Consider the following 22,223-nt stretch of genomic DNA (forward strand, 5'->3'; position numbering starts at 1 on the left):
GTTTTACCCCCGTCCCGTGGTCATTATTAGTAGTGTTTTTGGCTCTTTCGGGCCTATTTTATTACTAATTTGTGTGTTCTAGTGTTTTCGTAATTTTAGTTGTATTTTACAGGAAATTGCACTCTTGGAGCATTTTCCCGGGCCTTATTGGATCGACTACGGAAGCTAGAAGGACACGACCACTTTCGGAGCCCAAGATCGGTGAGAGCCGATGACTAAGGGCTCGGTTATTTGGATCACGAGGCATTTGGACCATGTATTCGAGACCCGAGAGGAAATATGAATTGGGCCGAGGAATGTAGCCCAATCGAAGTCCAAGCCTCGAAGATGAAGACCGGGCCCGATCGGGCAAGCATACGCCCGATCGGGCGGCTGCGTGTGTTAGTGCCATCAAGGAAAGGCGCGCCCGATCGGGTGAGCGTAGGCTCGATTGGGCGCGGCACATTAGAATGGGCGTTGTAAAAAAAGGCGGGCCCGATCGGGCGGCCCTTCGCCCGATTGGGCGCATGTTTTTTCTAGAGTCTGATTAAGTTTAGTTTAATTCGTGTTTTAGGAAAGGTTTATATACGTTTTTGTACGGAATAATTACTTACCTCTTTCTCTTATACTTTCTCTCTCTACTTAGTATTTTTCTCTCTCTTAAATTCTCTCTAAACTCTTGTTCTTAATTCCTCCATTAATTGCAGATTTATTTTGGTACAATTTCTTCCCTTTTTAATTTCAGCTATTTTAATTGTTTTCTTGATTATGTTCTTATTTATTTATTTGATTGGTTTAGTTATGATGATTAGTGAGTAGTTTAATTCTAGGGTTTATGGGGATCCATAATTAATATGAAGGGATAGTTTGTTATTATTGATTGTTGATACTGCATGATAATTTCCTATTGAATTGTTTTAATTCTTTGCAATTAGGTTATGAATCGAGCAGATGTAATTTGATTGTGAATGTTTAGCAATATTGAATTGATGAATCGAGCAGATGTTGATTTAATATTAAAGACTATTTTTAATAGGAACTTAGGTCTAATAAATTGCGAGAGCCTGTTAGATCTATGTTGGTTAATAAATTGCGAGAGCCTGTTAATCATGTTATTTGTGCATTGTTAATTATTAATTACTTCGTTCTATCCCGGAATATTAATTATTGGTGAACCTGTGACCCTAGGTTTCCTTATTATTGATTCTTTTCTCCCTAAACTCATTCTTCGTAGTATAGAATTCACATTTAAAATATTGGTTACCCTTAGATAATTTAGAGTATAATAATTAATTAGAATTAAAAAGACTTGTTTCCCTGTGGAGTTCGACCCTACTTCCCTATCTACCTTAGTTAGTGATTTAGGTAATTATTTTTGGTTAGGGGATACGACTTTACCAGGTCAACATATATTATAAGAATGAACATCTGATAGTATGAAGATGAACATTTAATTTTATAAGAATAAATATCCTATAGCAAGAAAATGTTTATATTTTTATATTAAATTGTAAACATTAATATTATAAGAATGAACATCTTATAATATGAAAATGAAAATTAATATTATACGATTGAACATTTGATATTATGAAAATGAACATTTAATTTAGTAAGAACAAGGCCCCGTTCACTTCACCTTTTTTTTGCTGAATTGAAATTAATTTTACTGAACTGAAATTAATTTGCTGAACTGAAATTATTTTTACTGATTTTCTATCATATTTCTTCTTTAATTTTACTGATTTTTACTTAACTGAAATTCTTTTTGCTATACTGAATTTATTTTAACTGAACTGAAATTAATTTAACTCTTAATTTCAATTCAGCTCCAATAAGTTCAGTTTCTAATTTCTTCTCTCCTAAACCATTCAGTTCAGCTCACTTCACTTCAATTTAGTTCAATACCAATCATCTGAGCTCAATTCAGTAAATATCAAGACCAACTAAAGATTTGCGCTCAAATATCCGTGCGGACACTTGAATTTGGGCTGCCTTAGAATAGCTTTGTGTAAACAGCCTGTTAACTAGTTTGTTGAGCAGCCGCTACAACACACAAAACACTAACGAAAGAACGAAAGAAAGTTTCTCTTCGTTTTGTTCTTGAAATTTGAATCTACCATACTGTTGAAGCAGCTTCTCAGCTTTCTCTCTCCTCCATTGAAGCAGCTTTTGAGGTAAAGATGTTTCTTTTGTTTAATCTTCGAATGTCAATTTCACAATCTAGGGTTAATCGTTAATTTAATTCAGTTTAGGGTTCTTCTAAGGTGGATTGATTTTTGAACTATTGGGTATAATTTATTTCTTCTAAAGGTTAGATTTTTGTTATTCGTTTTCTTAAGTGGCAAGAATTTGAGTCAAATTTAGTTGATATTGTGCTGCAGAACCCTTAAATTGATTAATGTTAGGACGAAACAATGAAATTGATATTTTTATTTTGTGGGAAAATTGGATCCCAAATTTGAATGCATGATTTGTGTGTAATGAGTGTTTATTATTGTTGATTTTGAATGTCTGTTGAAATTTACCAGGGGTTATGTTCTCCAATTGTGACGAAACGTTTGCCGTACCCTCACTATTATTGATTAGGGTTTCAAAGATTTAGGTTGAATGGAGTTTTGGGGCTTAGGTTGTAAAATTTGAGTTGAATTAAGAATCCTATACATAAGCTCTAACAAATGACATTTGCATATAATTCCAGTGTTCGGCTTATCAAATCTGGGCAGTCGATTCTTATTGCGCCCAAGCATCGAATTAATGTTGCGATTTTTTTAGCTATAAAGCTACCTTGATACCGATTTCTCATTATTTACTATATATTTTTTTTCTTGTTTCTCTTGACCTGTTTCCATTGTTATAATCGCTAGATGTAAACTTAAAAACTTGCCTTTTGCTTGTCTGGGCGGAAGTCCCTATCTAATTATCGGATAAAAATTCATTGTTTGAACCTGTTGAGCATTGCCTCATCCTCTTCTTTGTCATTCAGTTTTCTTTCTTGCCTGTTTCTGTTAGTTCTATTGTTCATTCAGTTTTCAAACTCCTTGGTGCCGTAAATCATGGCACAGATTCATTTGAGATTCTTACCGTGCAACTCCTTTTGGCCTTTCGATTGCTCCTCCTTTCTACCATTTTCTTCTTTCTTTTTTGGGTTGCACCCGGCTTCTGTGCTTCCTCCACAGCAATTTAGCAAGCCTTCCAGATTAGATATACAAGATGCCGAGGACAAGAGCCGCTGCAGCAGCAGCTACAGTCCCAGATACAAATGAGAAGGCCAGTGAACCAGAAAAGGAGATTGAAAATGAGGAGAAGGTAGATTTGGATGGGGAAAATGATCCTGAAGAAACATTAGAGGAAGAGGTTGAGTACGAAGAAGTGGAAGAAGAAGTGGAGGAAGAGGTCGAAGAAGAGGAGGAGGTAGAAGAGGAGGTGGAAGAGATAGAGGAGGAAGAGGAAGAAGTAGAAGAAGAAGAAGAAGAGGAGGAGGAGGCTGATGGTACTGAAAAAGCGGGTGATGCTGATATTGATATGGAGGAAGGGGATGACAAAAAAAAGCATGCTGAGCTCCTTGCACTTCCTCCTCATGGTTCAGAAGTTTATGTTGGTAATATACCTCAAGATGCTACCGAAGAAGATTTGAGGGGCTTTTGTGAATCTATAGGAGAAGTCGTGGAGGTATGTTTTTGTTTTAGTTTTAGTTTGCTCTACTCTGGTTTAGATGTAAAATGCCGACACATTTATGATTATGTTTGTTTGTGACTACAGGTCAGGATAATGAAAGGCAAAGAGCCAGGTGAAAACAAAGGATATGCTTTTGTGATGTTCAGGACAAAGGAGATGGCCTCTAAAGCTATGGAGAAATTGAATGGCACTGAACTGAAGGTAACCTTGGATTGCTTTCTTCGTTATGCTTATAAGAAGGCTCTCATCTAGAATACACCTAATGAGTACATGTATGCATCTAAAATGATTAAATATATGTCTCTACTAAACTGCTAATGCAAATTAGTTATACGTGCTGATTATTTTTAGAACAGTAATGGTGCATTTCAGAAGGCCTCATTAATATATTGGAAAGGGGATAATTGTAAATTTGCAAGACAAGACAGAGGCTTTATCACTTTTATAGTAGGTTGACTTTTTTGTATATCTTTTCAGGGCAAGAAAGTAAGATGTTCCTCATCACAAGCTAAGCATAAGCTCTTTATTGGTAATATTCCTAAAACTTTGGGCGAAGAAGACTTAAGGAATGCGGTTTCAGAGTTTGGGCCTGGGGTGATTGCTATTGAACTCCTGAAGGTTTTAATGCATCTCCTTTGCATCCTGTATATCTTACTTTTCTTTATAATTTGGGCATGTTCTACTGATACTCTTCTTGTTAATGTGGTTATCTGATGTAATTGCAGGACCTACAAAATTCCAGTCGTAACCGTGGATTTGCATTCATTGAGTACTATAATCATGCTTGTGCTGACTATGCAAGACAAAAGATGTCTAAAGCTGATTTCAGGTTGGGTGATAAGTCTCCTACAGTCAGTTGGGCTGACCCTAGTCCTAAGAGCGGATCAAATGCAGAATCTTCTGGAGTGTCTGAGGTATCTTACTCTGTTTCTTTTTCCTGCACAAGTGTTGAATTATCTGTGTCATTGTTTTTTGTTGTTCAAATTAGTAATTTTAAGAGGCCTGCAAATAATTTCTGGAATGCCTAATTACAGCACTTGATTTCTTCTAGCATTTTACTGTCAAAAGTAGCTAGGATTTTGTTGTCTTGTGCCTTTTCAATTACTTACTTAATGTATGGATAGAGGGAAGATTTATATATGATAAAATGTCTCTCAAAGTACCAAGGCACAAAGCTTTGTGGATGATAGCCTTTAGGTTGTCTTAAGGTGCATTAATTTAATACCTTTGGCAGTGTATTTTGTCAGGTCTTGTGCTTTGTGAATCTTGTTTATATACGTGACAATCATGGATTCTTATAGGCTCTTGGATCGCCATTGCATATTTGTGCTGCCTGCCTTTTAACGCTCTGTGTATGAGTTGGATTTACATATTAAAGATGCAGCCTATGTGCTTTATTAATTGCATCAACTGGTTGAGGTATACTGTGCTATATCAACATCTTGTGTGGTTAAATCAGATAATGGTGATATTAAAAATTGCTAATACAATGATAAATCAATCTAATTATTGGCTTGAGAATGCTTGCTTTCCTATGTAGGTGTACTTTTTATTTGTCTGGCAACATGATTACACTACGTTGAGTGTAGTCATTACTGCTTAGTCTCTTTACTGATTGTTATATATGTTGTTTTCTATGTTTGGTGACATGCTTTATCACTTATGAAGTTATGAGCCACCACTTAAACCATAAATTAAGAACTTTTGGCTTGTAGGAAAGATGTCTTTGGAGTCTGGATAAACTCATCACTTAAGTACGCCATTGAGTCTCTAATGTTATACAAGTATTTTTATGTGTTAAATGACTGATTGATCATTTGTAGTTTTCGTAACTGTTGATTTGAATCTGGTTCTTGGTGTGAAGTGTATGGTGTAAGTAATTGAATTTCATGTGGGTAAAATTGATAGGTTAAGGCTGTCTATGTCAAGAACCTGCCCAAAGATGTCACACAAGATATGTTAAAGGATTTGTTTGGGCGACATGGGAAAATTACCAAAGTTGTTTTGCCACCTGCAAAAGCTGGGCAAGAGAACAGCAGATTTGGCTTTGTGCATTTTGAAGAAAGGTCAAGTGCTTTGAAATCTTTGAAGAACACTGGTAGATATGAACTTGAAGGTAATTTTGTTGGTTCGCTTGTTTGGTGCTGATTGTTTCTCTTAGATTCTATATCCTCTGATGCATGCTGCTAACTGCTCGGGCTTTGGTTTCATTTTGGGGGTCACAGGTCAAGTTCTAGATTGCTCTTTGGCAAAGCCACAGGCTGACAAATCATCATCAGGGTCCAATCATCAGAGATCAGCTTTACTTCCTAATTACGGGCCTCGTGTTGGCTATGGCATGTTTGGTGGGGGATATGGTGCGGTTGGTGCAGGATATGGTGCTCCAGTGACTCCAGGCCTAACTCAAGTAAGAATTTATTTTAAATTGTGAGGAGAAAAATTGACTTCATTCTATATTATCTTCTTTAAAGGCCATTATGGTGGTGTCTGATGTGGTTTCTGACTTTCTGTTATGTCAATTATTTGTAGTAGTGATTTGAGTTTGTAAAATGGACCAATGATTGTTACTTGTTTACAGTGAGTTATAACTTAGGAGATGCATGCCATGGAAACTATTGTGACTGTAAAGCATATTTGGTTCACCCTTCATAAAAAATTTTCGGCAACCTTATTATAATTTTTTAAAATGATGTTAATTTCTTTATTTTTCTATTCAGTTAAGATTTTGATGAAGTTAATAAGTTATAGCTGTGGGATCATTCTGCTTCAGTTCTCATCACCCAAACTAATAGATTTTGTTCCCTTGGCAGTCATGTGTTTCTTGTCATGTAAAGGGTCTCAAAAGCCACAGGCTATTGGAACCTTCATATTTAAAAAGAGCTCTCAGGATTGCTAATTTGGGGATTTTTGCTAGTTTAATACAAGTAGTTATTACTCCTCCCCTCAGTATTTATTCGACTCCCCCAAGAACTTAACAACACCAAAACCCACAACACCACAATTTAAACCTTTTGAAAGATTAAAACATGTGGACATGAGTGAACTGTTTGGAACTAGTGTGGCATTCAAGATTGGAGACGGTGGTGTTGTCGTGGTTAGACAAGGGAGACACAGAGAGAGGGGGCTGACCACAAGGTAGAGGCATATGAGGCTGGAGTTTATATTGTAGTGAGTTGTATCTGGAAGATGGACTGTTCTTGGGTTGTGACATTGGGGTTTTATGCGTTGTTGGCTGGTGAAGGTCAAGAGGGAGAGACTACAGAGAAGAAGGAGGGGGGGGGGATTGGGGTTTAATTGGTTAGTTTGGGAGGAGTGAGCGTATGATAGGATTTTCAATAGTGTAATAATGACAAGGGAAAGATTAAGGGCTAAAGTGGGAATTGTAGGACATCAACGGAAATATTCCATACTGAGACAAAAAGGAACATTGAATAAAATTAGCAGGAGCTACAAAAAGGAATAGAGGGAGCTTTTTAGATTTGCATATCTGCAAATATTTATCTAGAACAGTATATGGAAGAGCGTATATAAGGCGTGCCTTAGGCACTAGATGACTATGGTAGAGTGCTTTTTAAAAATGTAGGCAAGGTGCATTCAAAGAGATGACCTGAGCACATTAGACAATTTTAAGATTTGAATATCTACAGCTATTTTCCATTTTAGTCTTTTTGAGCCTTTACAGTTTATGAACCCTGCATTTAAAAAAAAAAAAAAATGAGTTTAGTATCTACAATTTATATGTGATCTAAATGAGCTGAGGGATCCTTGAGTTTTTATTTTTATGAGTTATGACTTTTGATTCTGTTTTTTTTCCAAGTGAAGGAGAACACTGCAATTCTCCTAGAAAAAATGTTGGAAGCTTAAAGTCTATGCATTACCATGGGAGTAGGGGTGTCCATTCGGACTTTGGACTTTGGATTGGACTGAAGCCTAGTCCAATCCAATCCGAAATAAATTTGGACTCTCATTTTATAGTCCAAATCCAAAGTTTTCAAAATCCAATCCGATCCAATCCAAATTAAAATTTCATAGTCCGAATCAAGTTCGATCCAATCCGAATTAATTATAAAAAAATTTTCCTAAGAAATGATTTAGGGTTTCTAGTATATAGTAATGAGGGGATTTGGCAGATTTGGGCTATTGGGTTTGGGCTTACTAATGTTATAAGGGTTGAAGTTTATTATTATTATTATTATTATTTTTTTTAATTATATATATATATATATATATATATATATATATATTCAGACTATTTGGACTGGATTAGACTTTTTTGGACTTAAAAAATTTGAGTCCAAATCCAATCCGAAAATCCGAATTTCAAAATTTTTGAGTCCAAATCCAATCCAAATTTAAAAAACTCAATCCAAATAGCTTATTTGGATTGGATTAGATTGGATTTTGGACTGGAGTCCGAATAATGGACACCCCTACATGGGAGGGTTCAAGCTCGTTCTTTTTTTTTTTTTTTCACGTGCTTTGTTAAGTACTCCCTCCGTCCCTTATTTACATGCCTACTTTCCTTTTTTGGGGTTTCAAAATTACATGCCTACTTCTATTTAAAGAATGTACTTTTTTAACCATATTCCCTCTTTTTGATGAGTTGTCATCAATTTTCTTTTATATTTTTGTACTTTTGACATCATTTTCCAACACTTTCTCCCTCTATCTCTTCAATAATTTCCAACTACATTTTCTCTCTCTAACCCCACATGCACATTTGTACTTCCCAATCATGGGTTTTAAGGAATATCTAAGCTCCTTAATTCCCGTGAAAAATAAGAAATAGGCATGTAAATAAGGGACAGGGGGAGTACCTTTTATGATAGGTGATCAGAAAATATTGTCTTATCCTAATTGAGAGTATTATATGGATTGTATTTGGATAAATGCATTGCCTTGGGAGGATTTGGGCTCATTTGTTTTGTTTTGTTTTTTTCTTTTTCATGTGCTTTGTTAAAGTACCTTTTACGATAGGTAATCAGAAAATATTGCCTTATTCTAACCGAGGGAGTTTATATGGATTGGATGTGGGTAATAGTTCAAGTAGCTTTAATGTTGTCTACACCTTTTTTTGGACGGTTCCTTATGACCATTCAAGTTAGCTGACCCCAACTCATTTTGGGGCTGAGGTTTAATTGCTGTTGTTGTTTAATAGTTCTGAGAAGGTTTTCTGATGCTGAATAACTGAGGTTTTAATTTTGCATCTGTTTTTCTGTCTGTCTTGCATAAATGATCATAATTGAAGCATTAACCAAAATGAGAAGTGATATTTTTATTGTTACTTTTTTTATAATTTTTTTAAAGTTTGATTTTACCAGTCTGTTCCCTGTGCCTTGTTGTTCTGGTTGAATTCTGACGTTTATTATTGTTTTTTTCAGCCACTACTTTATGGCGGCGGGAGAGGTTCAGGTCCTGCTGGTATGGCAATGATGCCGATGCTTCTACCAGATGGAAGGATTGGATATGTACTGTAAGTTACTACTGTTGATTTATGATTTTTTTATTTTTAGTTTCTACTTTTTACCCTTTCATCGTCTTAGTTTTGGGATGTTAATTCTCTCCCCTGCTCACTTCTCTTAATTTACTGGGATAAAAGAAAGGACATTGCTGCTTTATCATTGTTGTTGCTAAACAATTACTGCTCTCTCTTATCCATATTCCTTCTTTCCGATGCTTCAAATGGCAATCTCCCATTCTGGAAAGAAATGTCATAGAAATGGTGTATATTTTGTGCGGACTACCAGATTTTGCTAAGGATATGGGCCTGTATTGTCTAGAGCTTTAAAACTTAGTGCCGGTTGACTAGCAGTACTCCTGTATATAGATTCAGAGGTGTGCAAGTGTGACTGCAGCACTCCATCCATATAGTTCCTTGTAGGTCTTTGCTTGGCTTGAGAGGTTGGTCAATTCAAAATCTCGTCTTTATGTAATACTTAATACCTTTAGGAGCTCTCAAGTTTTTCTATGCAAGACAATGGTATTTAGGCAGGGAAGGATATAATAGCCATTCTTATGGAGTACTTTCTTCAACATTAAAAACGATTTCATTTTGTTGGTGCCTTTTTTGAAAACTGCTGTTCAGAAAGTTATTTGACTTTTTTGAAATTTGATTGTGCTGCATGCTGATACAATCTTTCAAGTCCATGTATCATCTACTAGCCAAAAAAAAAACAGTAAAAAAATGTAAAAGAGAACTTTTATCCTCTACGAGCTTCCGATGATTGGTCTAGTTATGCATTGTAGAAACAGTGTTTTGGAAGAAGACAATGAGTACTATGTAACTGGATTCTGGAGGCACAAATTATTAGGTATCTAGGAGCTTATTTTTGTGGCCCGTATTGAAGAGAATACTTAGAAATTTGGCAAACAATGGAACATTGCCTTTTGTGATTATATTAAGGCTCTATAGTAAGAGTGAACATTGGGATTGTTGGGACCTTTGTCTTCTTAATGTTTGAGCTTGATGCAATCACCATTGTCTTTTGGTGGAGCAGCTCGATGTAAATAAACAAGTTATAGAATTGGAGGGTTCTGGTGGATTAGAAATATAAGCCTTCAAAACAACAAGGCATGGCTTTCTAAATAACATGGAGGGTCTATGCTCAACCAAATTTTCTTTAAATGACTTGTGCGAAATATAAGATGCCCTTTAATCTGAAAATGATTAATGGTGTGTATTTGAAATCATACAATGATGTGACTGGAGATATTGCTTTTGATGTGCCATGCTCAAAATAGGTATGGGCAAATTAATTGTGCGACATGAGATTAATTGTGCCACATGAGTAGTATGGTATTAGAGAAAACTTTATAATTTGATGTGTTACAACTCATTGCATATAGCCGGATATAGTTTCAAGACACACAACTTAAATTGAACTCCAGTTGTTGACGCCGGTATGGAATTTTTGTATAGTCACGAGAGTCTAGAGCCATTATAATCTCTCTCTTTCTTGTGTGTGTGCATGGGCATGTCTTTTTGCGTTGAATTTTAATGTGAATCAATTGTGACACAAAACTATTCCTGTCGTAAGTTTTTAGAGTTGAAATCAGCATTTGACCTTTATCCCCTTGCATATCTTTCCAGGTTGAACTTCATAGTATATCATTTGTTAAATCTAATATTGCAATTCGTTTCATTACTTTTAGAAGGATCAACATGAATTTTTGTTCCTTGTTCCTCTTTGCTCTGAGATGTGTGTTTTTTCTCTTGACATGTAAAATGCCTTGTTCTATCGCTGTAGGCAACAACCTGGAGTGCATCCACAGACTCCCCCTCCACAGCAACATCGAGGCGGTAGAAGTGGTGGTGGTGGTAGGGGTGGCCCTTCTAGTGGAGGAAAGAGGGGTGGTTATAACGGCGGTGGTCGGGGACGGAGTCGTTACAACCCTTATTGAGGCTAAGCCGCTGAGGCCTTCCACTCTCTATCTGGATGGTGTGACTGGAATATTCGTTTTTGACTGTTGTAACAAATTTAATTTATGGTTAGGATTGCAGGAATTATGTACTCTACAAATTAAATCAACCTGTATTATCTTGTGGATTTGTCTATTAATTTAATGTCATGTCTAGTTGTAGCTGGCTTGGTTCACAAATGGTAATGTATACTCACGAAGTCTTAGGTGATGATCTTTGGGGCTGGGCAAGGATTTGAAGGTAGGTGGATTCTTGCATTGTACCCTTGCGCTCAATGCTTGTGTAATTATTTCTCGTGGTTATTACCATTGAGAAGTCTTTCGACAATGGATGAATTCTGTAGGATTTCTAACAGTTCTACAAAACTATAAATACTTTCTTTCCAGTTTCTGAGCGAATAAATGAACACAATTACACAAATAAGCTGTGGAATTGGGTTTAGAATGTTAATATACTTCATTCGTTTTTTAATAACTTTTTCACGGTATTTAAAAAGTGGATTGTTAAGAGTATAATTAAATGGCTTATAAGCTTTAAATAAGAGCAATAGTACCACTTTCTACTAAAAAACCCTTCAAATTATAGTTATTATAATACATCTATATTAGGAAATGTTGTAAGTACTAAAAAACAATAGAGGAAGTACATGTCAATTGGATTGGAGACCGTTGTCCTAAAATTGTACTACCGAGTGTCATACTTATTTTAGCTTGCCACATTAATCATTTACTTGCCAGGTTATTAACTGAGTTTGAATTTTTTTCCCGTAAAGTTCCAATCAAAAATAAACTAGCATAAACTTTTAGTTGCGAAAAAGTGGTGGAGGCTAACTTATAGTGGAGTGTTTGGAAAGTAGTATAACGTGTTCCATACATAAGAAAAAGTGATAGTTTAATCATACATGTAAAAACGGCTTCAGGAAGAAAAGCATAACTATAATTTCCCTCGTCCAAAAAAAAAAAAAAATCCCCTTTAATTTCGAAATTAAGGGATTGAGTCACTGAAACAAAAGTCATACAGTCGGAAAAACAACATAGAGAACAAGCATAACAATTGAAGAAGCTAAGAAAGAAATAGAGGCATCAACATTACATGACGTACAGCCTTAATCTGTTCTTCTGAGTCTTCACCATGCGCAGTTATCATGTACTGATCTGCCACAGGATTAGAAGCAAACAGATAGTTTGATTACAACGGCCTCCTGGTGAATCGGGGCTATGATTTTAAGCTTCCGTGATTAACTGGTAAGTTTCGGTGAATTTGGGAAGATGTCTTCCCTCTGTTCTTCACCTCTTTTTTGATAATGTGTGTGCTTATGTTACTGCAATCTCAAGGATCTCCAAGCACTCAAGATTTTTGCACAACAAGAAATGGAATGACCAATCACAAGAAGACTATAGCATAGTTTCTTGCAAGTTGCAACTAAGTTAGCTGACATCAACTTGAAATGACAAAAGTTGTGGCTCAGAAAAAATGAAGAATTTTGTATTATAGCACAATATATTTATTAAGGTATGATCTAACAAGAGTTGCCAAACAATGAGACTACAGACTTGTCGGCACCACTATGCTTCTAGTCGACTAATTAAAAAAAATAAAAAATAAAAAATAAAAACATGTATCAGTCCTCTAAACAAATAATACAGACACCATATGAAGGGTGCAATCTCTCAATTTTAACACAACATGTGACCTTTGCTAATATCTCTATTATTCTTCTTCTAAAACACTGATTTCACAAAAAACTCACTGTTAAAAAAAACATCTACTGCTACAAGCGTTGTCCAAAACTCCTTTATTCAGATTTAGGGGCTCTGAATTCTCTTACAGTTGCAACTTATTATCATCGAGGAACATGGAATTAGGAGCAACGCAAAATTTTCAGAAATAACTGAAACATAATTTACCTGCAGAAAAGCCAGATGGATCATTGTCAGATAGGTTTTTTTCCCCTAACCTCTTTTTCTCCTGCACGGAGGGAGGGGCCAGGAGACCAATCTTTTCACAAAGTTCATGGTTATATGAGCAAACATCTTCATTACCAATTTACTACAACAGAGATCTGAGGATATTTAAAGTTTATTGTGACCCAGTGAAAAATAAAATTAACTGGTATAGCTAACATATTGTCACGCCCAACTGGCTCTTTGCTAGCCAGGTTTGCAGTATAGAATAACAGAAGTAAGAATGAAATACTTGTATCTTAATACATTCAAATTTGGTTTTAAAAGAACTCCCATTTCTATAAACAGCAGATAAAATAAAACAGTAAAAGAGGACTATGGATTTCCAATGATTTGAGTTGATAACTGAGAAGAAATATGTGACAAGACAGCCCAGTTATGCCAAAACCAGAGATTAGCACACATAACTAATAGTGTGACCAGGTTACTTTCAGCAAGACTGCAAGAGCGATGCTTTAAAACTTTGCAAAAGTAAATTACAAAATCACAACTGGGCTAAATCAAACCAAGATCAGCAAATTTCAATTACTAAAGAGTTTTCTAATTTGAAAGAGCATTAGCATCCGAATGGTGCACAGAGGATCATAATTACTGAGTGACACTAGTTGCAAGTATGGGTTATGTAGGCAGAACTCAGAGAAACAATAAAAAGAGTTTATTAAAACCACTCTGGCACCAAGCTTTCATGGCGTGCAGGGTATGACAACATATACTCAAGAATTAAAATGGGGAAACAAAAAGACTGTCGTAGTTGAATATCTACTATAAGTTCAAAGCAACAAAAACTACTAAAATGAACAAAATAATGCAAGGTGACGACAAGTATTAAAGTAAAAACTCACAGAATTTGTTATACGATCACATGAAAATAGAGAGGTCCTGGGGCGGATCAATCCAAATGCTCTCAAATGGATCCTGCTCTCCCCAGTCGTGAAATTGCTTGCGAGGATAGTATCTACTGTCCTTCAGGGAATATGATATGCATCGTTTTCCATAGAAACGAACTTTAGAAAAATAAACACTATTCCTCATTGTTCCAGGAAGATCTGTTCTTGAATGCGATGAAAGAAAGCTTGCAAAGAGAGTAATCCCATCTAAGGTTTTTACTTCTTCCCATACCATGTTTGTCTGATCAAGTTTGAATATAATTGGGTAATCACTACAACAGGTGTATATCACCAAAATGTCTCCATTATGTTCTGCCAGAAATTTACCTTTCCACCAGTTTTTTGTGAAAAAGTTTTCTGGACATCTTGGAGGAGGCACCACCAGAACATTCCAAGTAAGCTCTTTTGGATCGAAAACCCCAAGCCATCCAGTTAGGCTAAGACAATAAAATTTCCCATCAGAGAAAACCAATTTGTTCCATATACTACTGACAAAAGGCAGGCGATTTTGGTAATTGGCAGTTGTCCATTCTGTTGCCCCCGGATAACAAGTACTAATAGCAACAACTGTAGGGCTAACATGCTTCACTGTAAACACAACACAGCTCGGAGATGTTGGGTCACAAGAGAAAGCAACTATTTGGCAAGTGATTTCAAATCTAGGCAACTTAATCAACTCCCGGGAGAAGGGGTTAAAAAAGAATAGGCGATGAGTTCTGGGTCTGTATAACAGTAGCCAACCACCTTTTGTGTAACAGACTCTTGATCCACTCAACTCTGCTAATTCAATAGAATAAGTCTTGCGGCTGAGAGGGTCATAAAATTCATAAAGATCCCCAAATTTCGGAAAATACATAATCCAGGGAGGCTGGTTCACTAGGCGCACAGAAACAGCAATCGAGTGCCATCTCTTGCAGACAGCAGAAAAACGGATGTTCTCCCTAAGGGTCAAATGACAGAGAATCAGCTCTAAAAGTTCAGCAGGAAGATCAGACCAGGAAGGCAGCTCCTGTGCGTCTTGCTTCACCTCAACAGAAGTCTTCCTGTCATCTCTAATAGCTGCGGACAACCTATCCAGAACATATAATCATTGAGCTCCTGATTCTTAAAATATCAATGCATAAACAAAAAATGACATTCCTTATAAGATAAACCCAAAAATGAATCATTTGATAAAACCTCTTTGATTAATCCTCTTTCTACCAAATCCATTGGAAACCAGACTGCTAAACATCTGAAATAGGATAAAAAGCCAAAATGCAACAACTCAATTCGAATGTATTCATCTTCTACATCCCAATTCTAAACCCTAGATGATTATGCAAAAATCCAGTAAACTTATCACACTTCATAAATGAACAGAAAAATCAATCAACCCACAACCCCAATTTCATTTCTCACGAATAATATACAATTGAAACAGATCAATGAACACGGTTTACACACAATTAAATTACTCACACCCACATAAATTTCTGGACTCGAATTGCAGATCGTTGATTAACAGTTAATCAAATTTGAAATTCTATAAAACCCAATTCAAAAATGATGAACAATAATCAATAAATGCTCCAATCTCAAAAACGTAAACCCTAATTCATTCAAACCCCATAAAATCAAATTAAAAAAAATTCAATAAACATAGAAATTAAGCAGTAATACAATTGAAATTGATATGATTGAATCAAGAGAACTTACGATTTGATTCTTCTTCTCTTGTTTGATGGCATGATAAGAGAGCAAAATTGGGGAAAATGAAGATAAGAGAGAGAAAACGAGCAACACTAGATGAGCGGTTGAAGAGTAGTAAAGTGCCCAGCAACCAGAATTCAATCTGTCTAATAAAAACTTTGGGTTAAAATAAAATTATAATAAGGCTAAGTCTTATCTAAATCTTCAATTTTTAAGATAATTATTGTTAAGTTCTACAAATGGGGTTTAAAATATGATGGAGATTGTTAGTTTTGATCTTTTGAAGTTATGGAAGATAAGTTTGCGTTTGAAATTTATATTAAGATGGTATTGCTTTTGTTCGGTAATAATAATATGACTTTTATGATCACAATTCAATGATTAGGATAACTATCTACTCGTAATATAGATCTCGCAAATAGAAGGATTTGAACATATGATAGACGTGTATGATAATATAATCAGTGTGTGGTTATATTCAGTAAAAATTCAGTATTTATGATAATAAAATTGATATATTTATTTGTTGATCCAATATACTATCATGGAAACTATTCAAATATTTCATGTACATGTAGCTTTTACAGTTTTACTGGTTGAAGACTTCACACCTTACTATAGGATAGTAGTTTATCCTATCCCAAAATGTTCACTTATAGCAACAATATAAAACTGCTTGAAAGTTATACTAATATACTACCATACAAGTTGAAGTCTTTACACTTAGAGTTTATTCTACATAGTAAAATGTTTATAACAGCAATATAATTGCAATTGAAATACTACCTCCGTTAATTTTTATGTACAACTTTGGAATATTTTATACCTCACAAATAATACCGCTACGTAAATACTATATTTATACGTATACAAATATCGTAGAGATAGACTTGGGCGTATTACCGCCACGTGAAAACGTAAGGCTTAATTAATTACTCAAATTGCAGCGGAAAAATAACTAACTTTTATTAATAATATGAATAACCATAATAACTGTTTCAAAATAAACCAATAAAAACTTGTCCATACATAAATAAAATTAATTCCTATCTATGTGATCCCAATCCCGACTCTAGTATGCGTACGAACAACTTCACACCTGAAATCAAGACTCCTTACCAAAATGGTAAACAGGGCGAACCAAAACAAAAAGGAAAACAGATTAGCCATGTGGGTTGGAATTTGGTTACATTCAAGTAAGAAGGTAGGATAAAATTCACTATAAGTTGGGCTACGGCACGAGCCATAGCTAGAGTTGCAGTTTGGGCTAACATAGGGGCCAGGGTTACGGTTTGTACTGTGTTTTGGACTAGATACTCGACCTCTTGGGACAAGGGGTTCAGTAATATGAGGTGGGGATTCAAAGTCATTTGGGTGAGGGATTTCTAAGTCATCGAATGATGTATAGTCAAGATGCAAACGTGGAGGTGGTAAGGGTGGCATATCATAGTTTAAATTATTTAACTTTGGACTTCTTGAGGTGTAAGCCGAAGAGGAATTTCAGTAGATCCCTCGAAGATCAATGCACTGAGTGAATGGCCAACACCTAAGAATGTGTCAGATGTTCGAAGTTTCTTGGGATTGGCAGGCTATTATCGAAGATTTGTGAAGGATTTTTCGAGGATTGCGAGGCCCATGACGAATTTAATGAAGAAGGAATGTAAGTTTGTTTGGACCCAGGAGTGTGAACAAGCGTTCCAGACCTTGAAAGACAAGTTAACCTCAGCTCCAGTATTGGCTTTGCCAGATGAAAGTGGGCAATATGAGGTGTATAGTGATGCATCGAAGTTTGGATTAGGTTGTGTTTTAATGCAGAATCGGAGGGTCATTGCATATGCTTCGAGACAATTGAAACTGCATGAGGTGAACTATCCAACCCATGACCTGGAGTTAGCTGCGATTGTGTTTGCTTTGAAAATTTGAAGACCATTATCTATATGGTGCAACTTGTAAAATGTTCATAGATCATCAAAGTATAAAGTACATTTACACTCAGCAGTATTTGAACTCGAGACAGAGACGATGGTTGGAATTTATGAAAGATTATAGTGTGAATATCCAATACCATGAGGGGAAAGCTAATGTGGTAGCTGATGCTTTAAGTAGGAAAACCAGTCATTTGATGAATTTGATGATTTTACCAGACCAGTTGTGTGTAGAATTTCAGAAGATGAATTTGGAAGTGGTGGAGCATGGAGAGGTCAGTAAGATGTTAAATGCCTTGGCAGTGAAACCTTCTATTTATGATGAGATTAGAGAAAGTCAGTCGGGCGACTCGAAGTTGAAGGCAATAAAAGAGAAGATTGAGGGAGGGCAGGTTTTGGACTTTACTATCGCAGATGAGGGAAGTATTCGATTTAAAGGGAGATGGTGTATTCCACAACATCGTGGAGACATCAAACAGAGACTGATGGAGGAGGCCCATAGCTCTCCTTATTCGATGCATCTTGGAGGGGATAAGTTGTATAAGGATATGAAAAAGGTCTTTTGGTGGCCAAACATGAAGAAAGAAGTAGTAGAGTTTGTGGCAAAATGCTTAACATGCCAGAAAGTGAAGATAGAGCATCGAAGGCCACAAGGAATGGTTCAATCCTTGGAAGTACCAAAGTGGAAGTGGGATTCGATCGCCATGGATTTTGTGGGGGCATTACCAAGGACCAGGGCAGGGAATAACACTATTTGGGTCATTGTGGATCGATTGACTAAGTCCACAACCTTTATACCTATGAAAAACACTTGGTCTATGGATCAGTTGGGAAGGGCATATGTGAAGTTTGTGGTGAAGTATCATGGAGTGCCTACAGATATCATTTCAGATCGTGATTCAAGATTCTTGTCTAACTTTTGGAAAAGTTTGCAAAAGGCCATGGGAACAAAGCTATTAATGAGTACAACTTTTCACCCTGCAACTGATGGTCAGACTGAAAGGACCATACAGACCTTGGAGGACATGTTGAGAGCATGTGTATTGGAGTATCAAGGTTCATGGGAAGATCACTTAGACTTGATTGAGTTTTCATATAATAATAGCCATCATGCAAGCATTGGAATGGCCCCGTTTGAGGCTTTGTATGGAAGGAAATGTAGGAGCCCAGTTTATTGGAGTGACATAAGTGAAACTGTTGTACTTGGGCCTGAAATGATAGAGGAAACTGTTAAGCAAGTAAAGCTGATCCAAGAGAAAATCAAAGCAGCCCAAGACAGATAGAAAAGTTATGCTGATGAGAAGCGCAGAGATGTAGAGTTCCAAGTAGGAGAAAAGGTGTTGCTAAAGATATCTCCTATGAAGGGAGTAATGAGATTTGGTAAGAGGGGGAAGTTAAGCCCAAAGTACATTGGGCCATATGAGATTCTTCAGAAGGTTGGGAAAGTGGCATATAAGTTGGACTTACCCAACGAGTTGGAAAGGGTGCACAATGTTTTTCATGTAAGTCAGATTCGCAAGTACATTCCTGATGTTTCACATGTGCTAGAACCAGAGACATTTAAGCTAGATGAAATTTTGACCTATGAAGAAAGACCGGTGAGAATTTTAGATAGTAAAGTTAGAAGCACCTGAAACAAGGATGTGAAGATTGTCAAGGTTCTATGGTCGAACCATAAGGTTGAGGAAGCAACTTGGGAGGCTGAGGCAGAAATGCGTGAAAAGTAACCTAACATTTTCATGGTGAGTGGTTAAGTTACGGGGACGTAACTCTCTTTTAAGGGGGGTAGAATGCAATAGAGTTTCACACTTTTCTTTTTATGTCTTTTTATGAGTCTTTTGAGTCAAGTCTTTAGGTTGTGCATGAACTTACTAAATTTTAATCAATTTAAGATAATTTGGAGTATTAATTCGAGTTATTGAATAATTTTAAGTTTCAGGACGAAACTTCTTTTAAGGGGGGTAGACTGTAATACCCCTAATTTTATGAAAGATTTTCTTAATTATTTTAGTAATTTCTCTAATTATTTGGAATAATTAAATAAATTATGATCTTGGTCGGTCCATAATTTGTTAGTTAACGTTGTACGCTATTTATTTATTTTTTTAAAAAATAATAATAATAATAATAATTGTTTCGGGGTTTTCTGATGTCCTGCGGGAGAGTTACAATTCCGAGACTGGAACCGGACGCCTGTACCTGCAAAACAAACGGATGCTCCGGATGATTGGAGATCCGCCTCCGACGGTCAAGTTAGTACTTGATTAAGGAGTAATTAATGCGGAAATTAAAGTGATTGGGTCTCTCTAGGTGAGAGTGTTTAATGTGTGTAATCTGCTTTTTAGCGTGTAATCTCCCTTAATGAGGATTAAGGGAGGTATTTATAACCTCGGGAAACGTGTCAATCTAGGTTTAGATTAACCTTGGGCTGATTGGGCTTCCCTCGGAAGTTGGGCCTAGGTGACCGGTTATCCCAGGTGTCATGGGAAGGACACGTGTCGTGTCGTAATTGGTCCATAGTGGACGGATCATTGCTTGACACGTGGCAGGCTCCTATTGGCCCATGTGACGGACACATGGCGGAACCTGATTGGTCCACTTGTCAGATGGTGATTGGTGGGGAAAAATCCCCTAATCATTTGCCCCTCACAGGTGGCACGTGACTGGTCACGTGTTACCTGTGACAGGTCTCGCCCTGTAACAGGCGACGGCCTGCTACAGGTGTCACTCGGCGAGAGGCCGAGAGATTCTCCCGCCAAAATTTTGAATTCTGGAAGTGACCCTTCGCCTTCTCACTTTGCCTATATAAAGGAGTGTTGACTTCAGTCATTTTCACACTTGAAAACTTTGTGAGAGAAAATTCGGACCCCTGAACTTGCTCTGACATTTTGGACCGTTTCTGCCTACCGCCTGCTCTGACAAGCCGACTGCAAAGGATTTTCAGAACTTCATCAATCGTCACTCGTTTAGGTAACCGTCGGTTCTCTTACTCTTAATTTTCTCTTTATTCTTTTTTGAAATGGCACCACTGAAGCACACGACACGACCTAGGTTAGTGATCAGCCGGTCACCGGGGACGGCTGAAATCTAGGACTAGGAGTGCCGCCTGCCCTTTTCTGGACCCATCTTTGCCCTTTATACAAAGTCCGACTGTATTTGTGTCTATGCAGAGCATGATGGCCAGAACAAAAAAGACTGCCAGGATCTCAAACTCAGACGGCTCCTCCCACAGGGTGCCGATTAGTGAAACATTTGACCAGGCGCCAGATGTGGAAGTGAAACAAAGCGGCTTGAAAGCCGGCAGTTCTGAGGGAGGAGTCAAAGTGACCCCTTCCCCTTTTACAGTTGACAATTCTACATTCTCTCCTGCTCCTTTTAAAGGAGAGGAGGCGGGCCCCTCCGGGAGATGGGAGGAGTCGTCCTCTTCGGACTCGTCAGAGGACGATTCCGAGTCTAGCTCTTCTGGCCATGCTTCTCTGGACACAGAAGAGAAAAACAGTCGCCTACAAGAGGCGAGGCTTTCTCACGCAGTTGAGAAGGGGGACGATTGGGCGGAGCCATCCGCCTCTCACCGAGAGCAAAATACCCCCTACTACTGCACAGTACCTCGGGGCCGGATCACAGCCATGCAAGAAAAAGTGGAGAGCTTTATTGCAAACCACACAATGGGCCCCGACTTTTTAGTGTTCGTGCCGGATCCAGAAGACACAGTCGTCTGGCCGGCTGGTACCAGTTATGATGGCGCCTGCTTTGGCTGCTACGAGGCGGCCATCAAGGCTGGGCTGCGCTTCCCACTACATCCGGTTGTTCAGCGGATCTTGGATGGGTATGAATTGGGGTTATGGCAGTTAGCCCCGAACTCCCGGGTCAACGTACTCGGCTATGTGGCCGGGTGAGAACTGCACGGGGTGGAGCCGAGCTTCGAGGCTTTCGCCCACATGAACTACCTCAGCCGGACCCCTAAGGCAGGCGGTACCGGCTGGTATCAATTGACGAGCCACAGGGGCTACCTCATGACGAGAGGTAAAGCAAACAAATGGAAGGACTGGCGGAGCACCTTCCTCATCATTGAGAGTTCAGACACAGAGCTGAACAAGCGCTTCAACAGGTGGAACAGGAATCCGGCCCTTCTTGCAGGCGGCCGCAGCATGCCGCCTGTTCCCCCCAAGGCTAAGAAAGAGATCCTAGATAAAGGACTCTTCAAAGTAGAGTCGAAGGTGAACTCTACTTCAGGGGTACGAGAGCAAGTACCCCTGCACTGCGTCCCGAGCTTCAAATGGCTCTACGACGAGTACTTTTTGGCCGCCTGTGGCCTCAGCAGTCGGTGCTCAAGAGGTAGCCGGCCTGTCGAATACTCTGTTGTTCCGTGCATTTCTTGTTATGACTTTTATTAACTTTGTTATTTTTTTTTTGCAGCGGACTCCATGAGCAAAATTACCGCCTCCAAGACTGCGGCGGCCATGTTGCGGGCCTCCATCATGCAACGGTCTTCAACCGACTCCCCCAACAAGGGGGCACCCTTGGTGGGCTTCGAACCTTTTACCCTCTTTTTGGAGTTGTGTTTATGCATATACTGACACTTTTCTTCTTTCTTAGACGGGCGCTCCAAGAGCTTCTTCTTCCCAACAGCCGGACCCCAAGGCCCGGAGGACGACTGTTGCGTGCTCTCCTGGTTCTG

General features: G+C 37.8%; 3 protein-coding genes across 5 annotated transcripts; 2 read left to right on the forward strand and 1 right to left on the reverse strand.

Moving 5' to 3' along the window:
• Positions 1 to 1,962: 1,962 nt before the first annotated feature.
• LOC110731010 (heterogeneous nuclear ribonucleoprotein Q-like) lies at positions 1,963 to 11,462 on the forward strand. Of its 3 annotated transcripts, none has more exons than XM_021910866.1 (9): positions 1,963 to 2,156; positions 2,511 to 3,651; positions 3,742 to 3,858; positions 4,135 to 4,275; positions 4,383 to 4,571; positions 5,566 to 5,773; positions 5,883 to 6,064; positions 9,039 to 9,130; positions 10,905 to 11,462. In XM_021910866.1, the coding sequence occupies exons 2-9, from the start codon at positions 3,193 to 3,195 to the stop codon at positions 11,056 to 11,058; spliced, it is 1,542 nt and encodes a 513-aa protein (XP_021766558.1). In that variant the 5' UTR covers positions 1,963 to 2,156; positions 2,511 to 3,192; the 3' UTR covers positions 11,059 to 11,462. The 3 variants fall into 3 exon arrangements, with proteins under 3 accessions (XP_021766558.1, XP_021766559.1, XP_021766557.1); XM_021910867.1 differs by having other exon boundaries at positions 3,045 to 3,651; XM_021910865.1 differs by having other exon boundaries at positions 1,964 to 2,156; positions 3,159 to 3,651.
• A 1,075-nt stretch (positions 11,463 to 12,537) lies between these two features.
• Positions 12,538 to 15,897, reverse strand: LOC110731012 (F-box/kelch-repeat protein At1g57790-like). The gene is made up of 3 exons (XM_021910868.1): positions 15,627 to 15,897; positions 13,884 to 14,998; positions 12,538 to 12,984 (listed from the first exon to the last, which is right to left on the reverse strand). The coding sequence occupies exons 1-2, from the start codon at positions 15,656 to 15,658 to the stop codon at positions 13,900 to 13,902; spliced, it is 1,131 nt and encodes a 376-aa protein (XP_021766560.1). The 5' UTR covers positions 15,659 to 15,897; the 3' UTR covers positions 12,538 to 12,984; positions 13,884 to 13,899.
• Positions 15,898 to 16,697: 800 nt separating this feature from the next.
• Positions 16,698 to 17,543, forward strand: LOC110731056 (uncharacterized mitochondrial protein AtMg00860-like). The gene is made up of 2 exons (XM_021910906.1): positions 16,698 to 16,816; positions 17,108 to 17,543. Exons 1-2 carry the CDS (start codon positions 16,698 to 16,700, stop codon positions 17,541 to 17,543), a joined length of 555 nt encoding a protein of 184 aa, XP_021766598.1.
• Positions 17,544 to 22,223: the final 4,680 nt, after the last annotated feature.

The sequence above is a fragment of the Chenopodium quinoa genome, unplaced genomic scaffold, assembly GCF_001683475.1.
Source record: "Chenopodium quinoa cultivar QQ74 unplaced genomic scaffold, ASM168347v1, whole genome shotgun sequence".
NCBI lineage: Eukaryota > Viridiplantae > Streptophyta > Magnoliopsida > Caryophyllales > Amaranthaceae > Chenopodium > Chenopodium quinoa.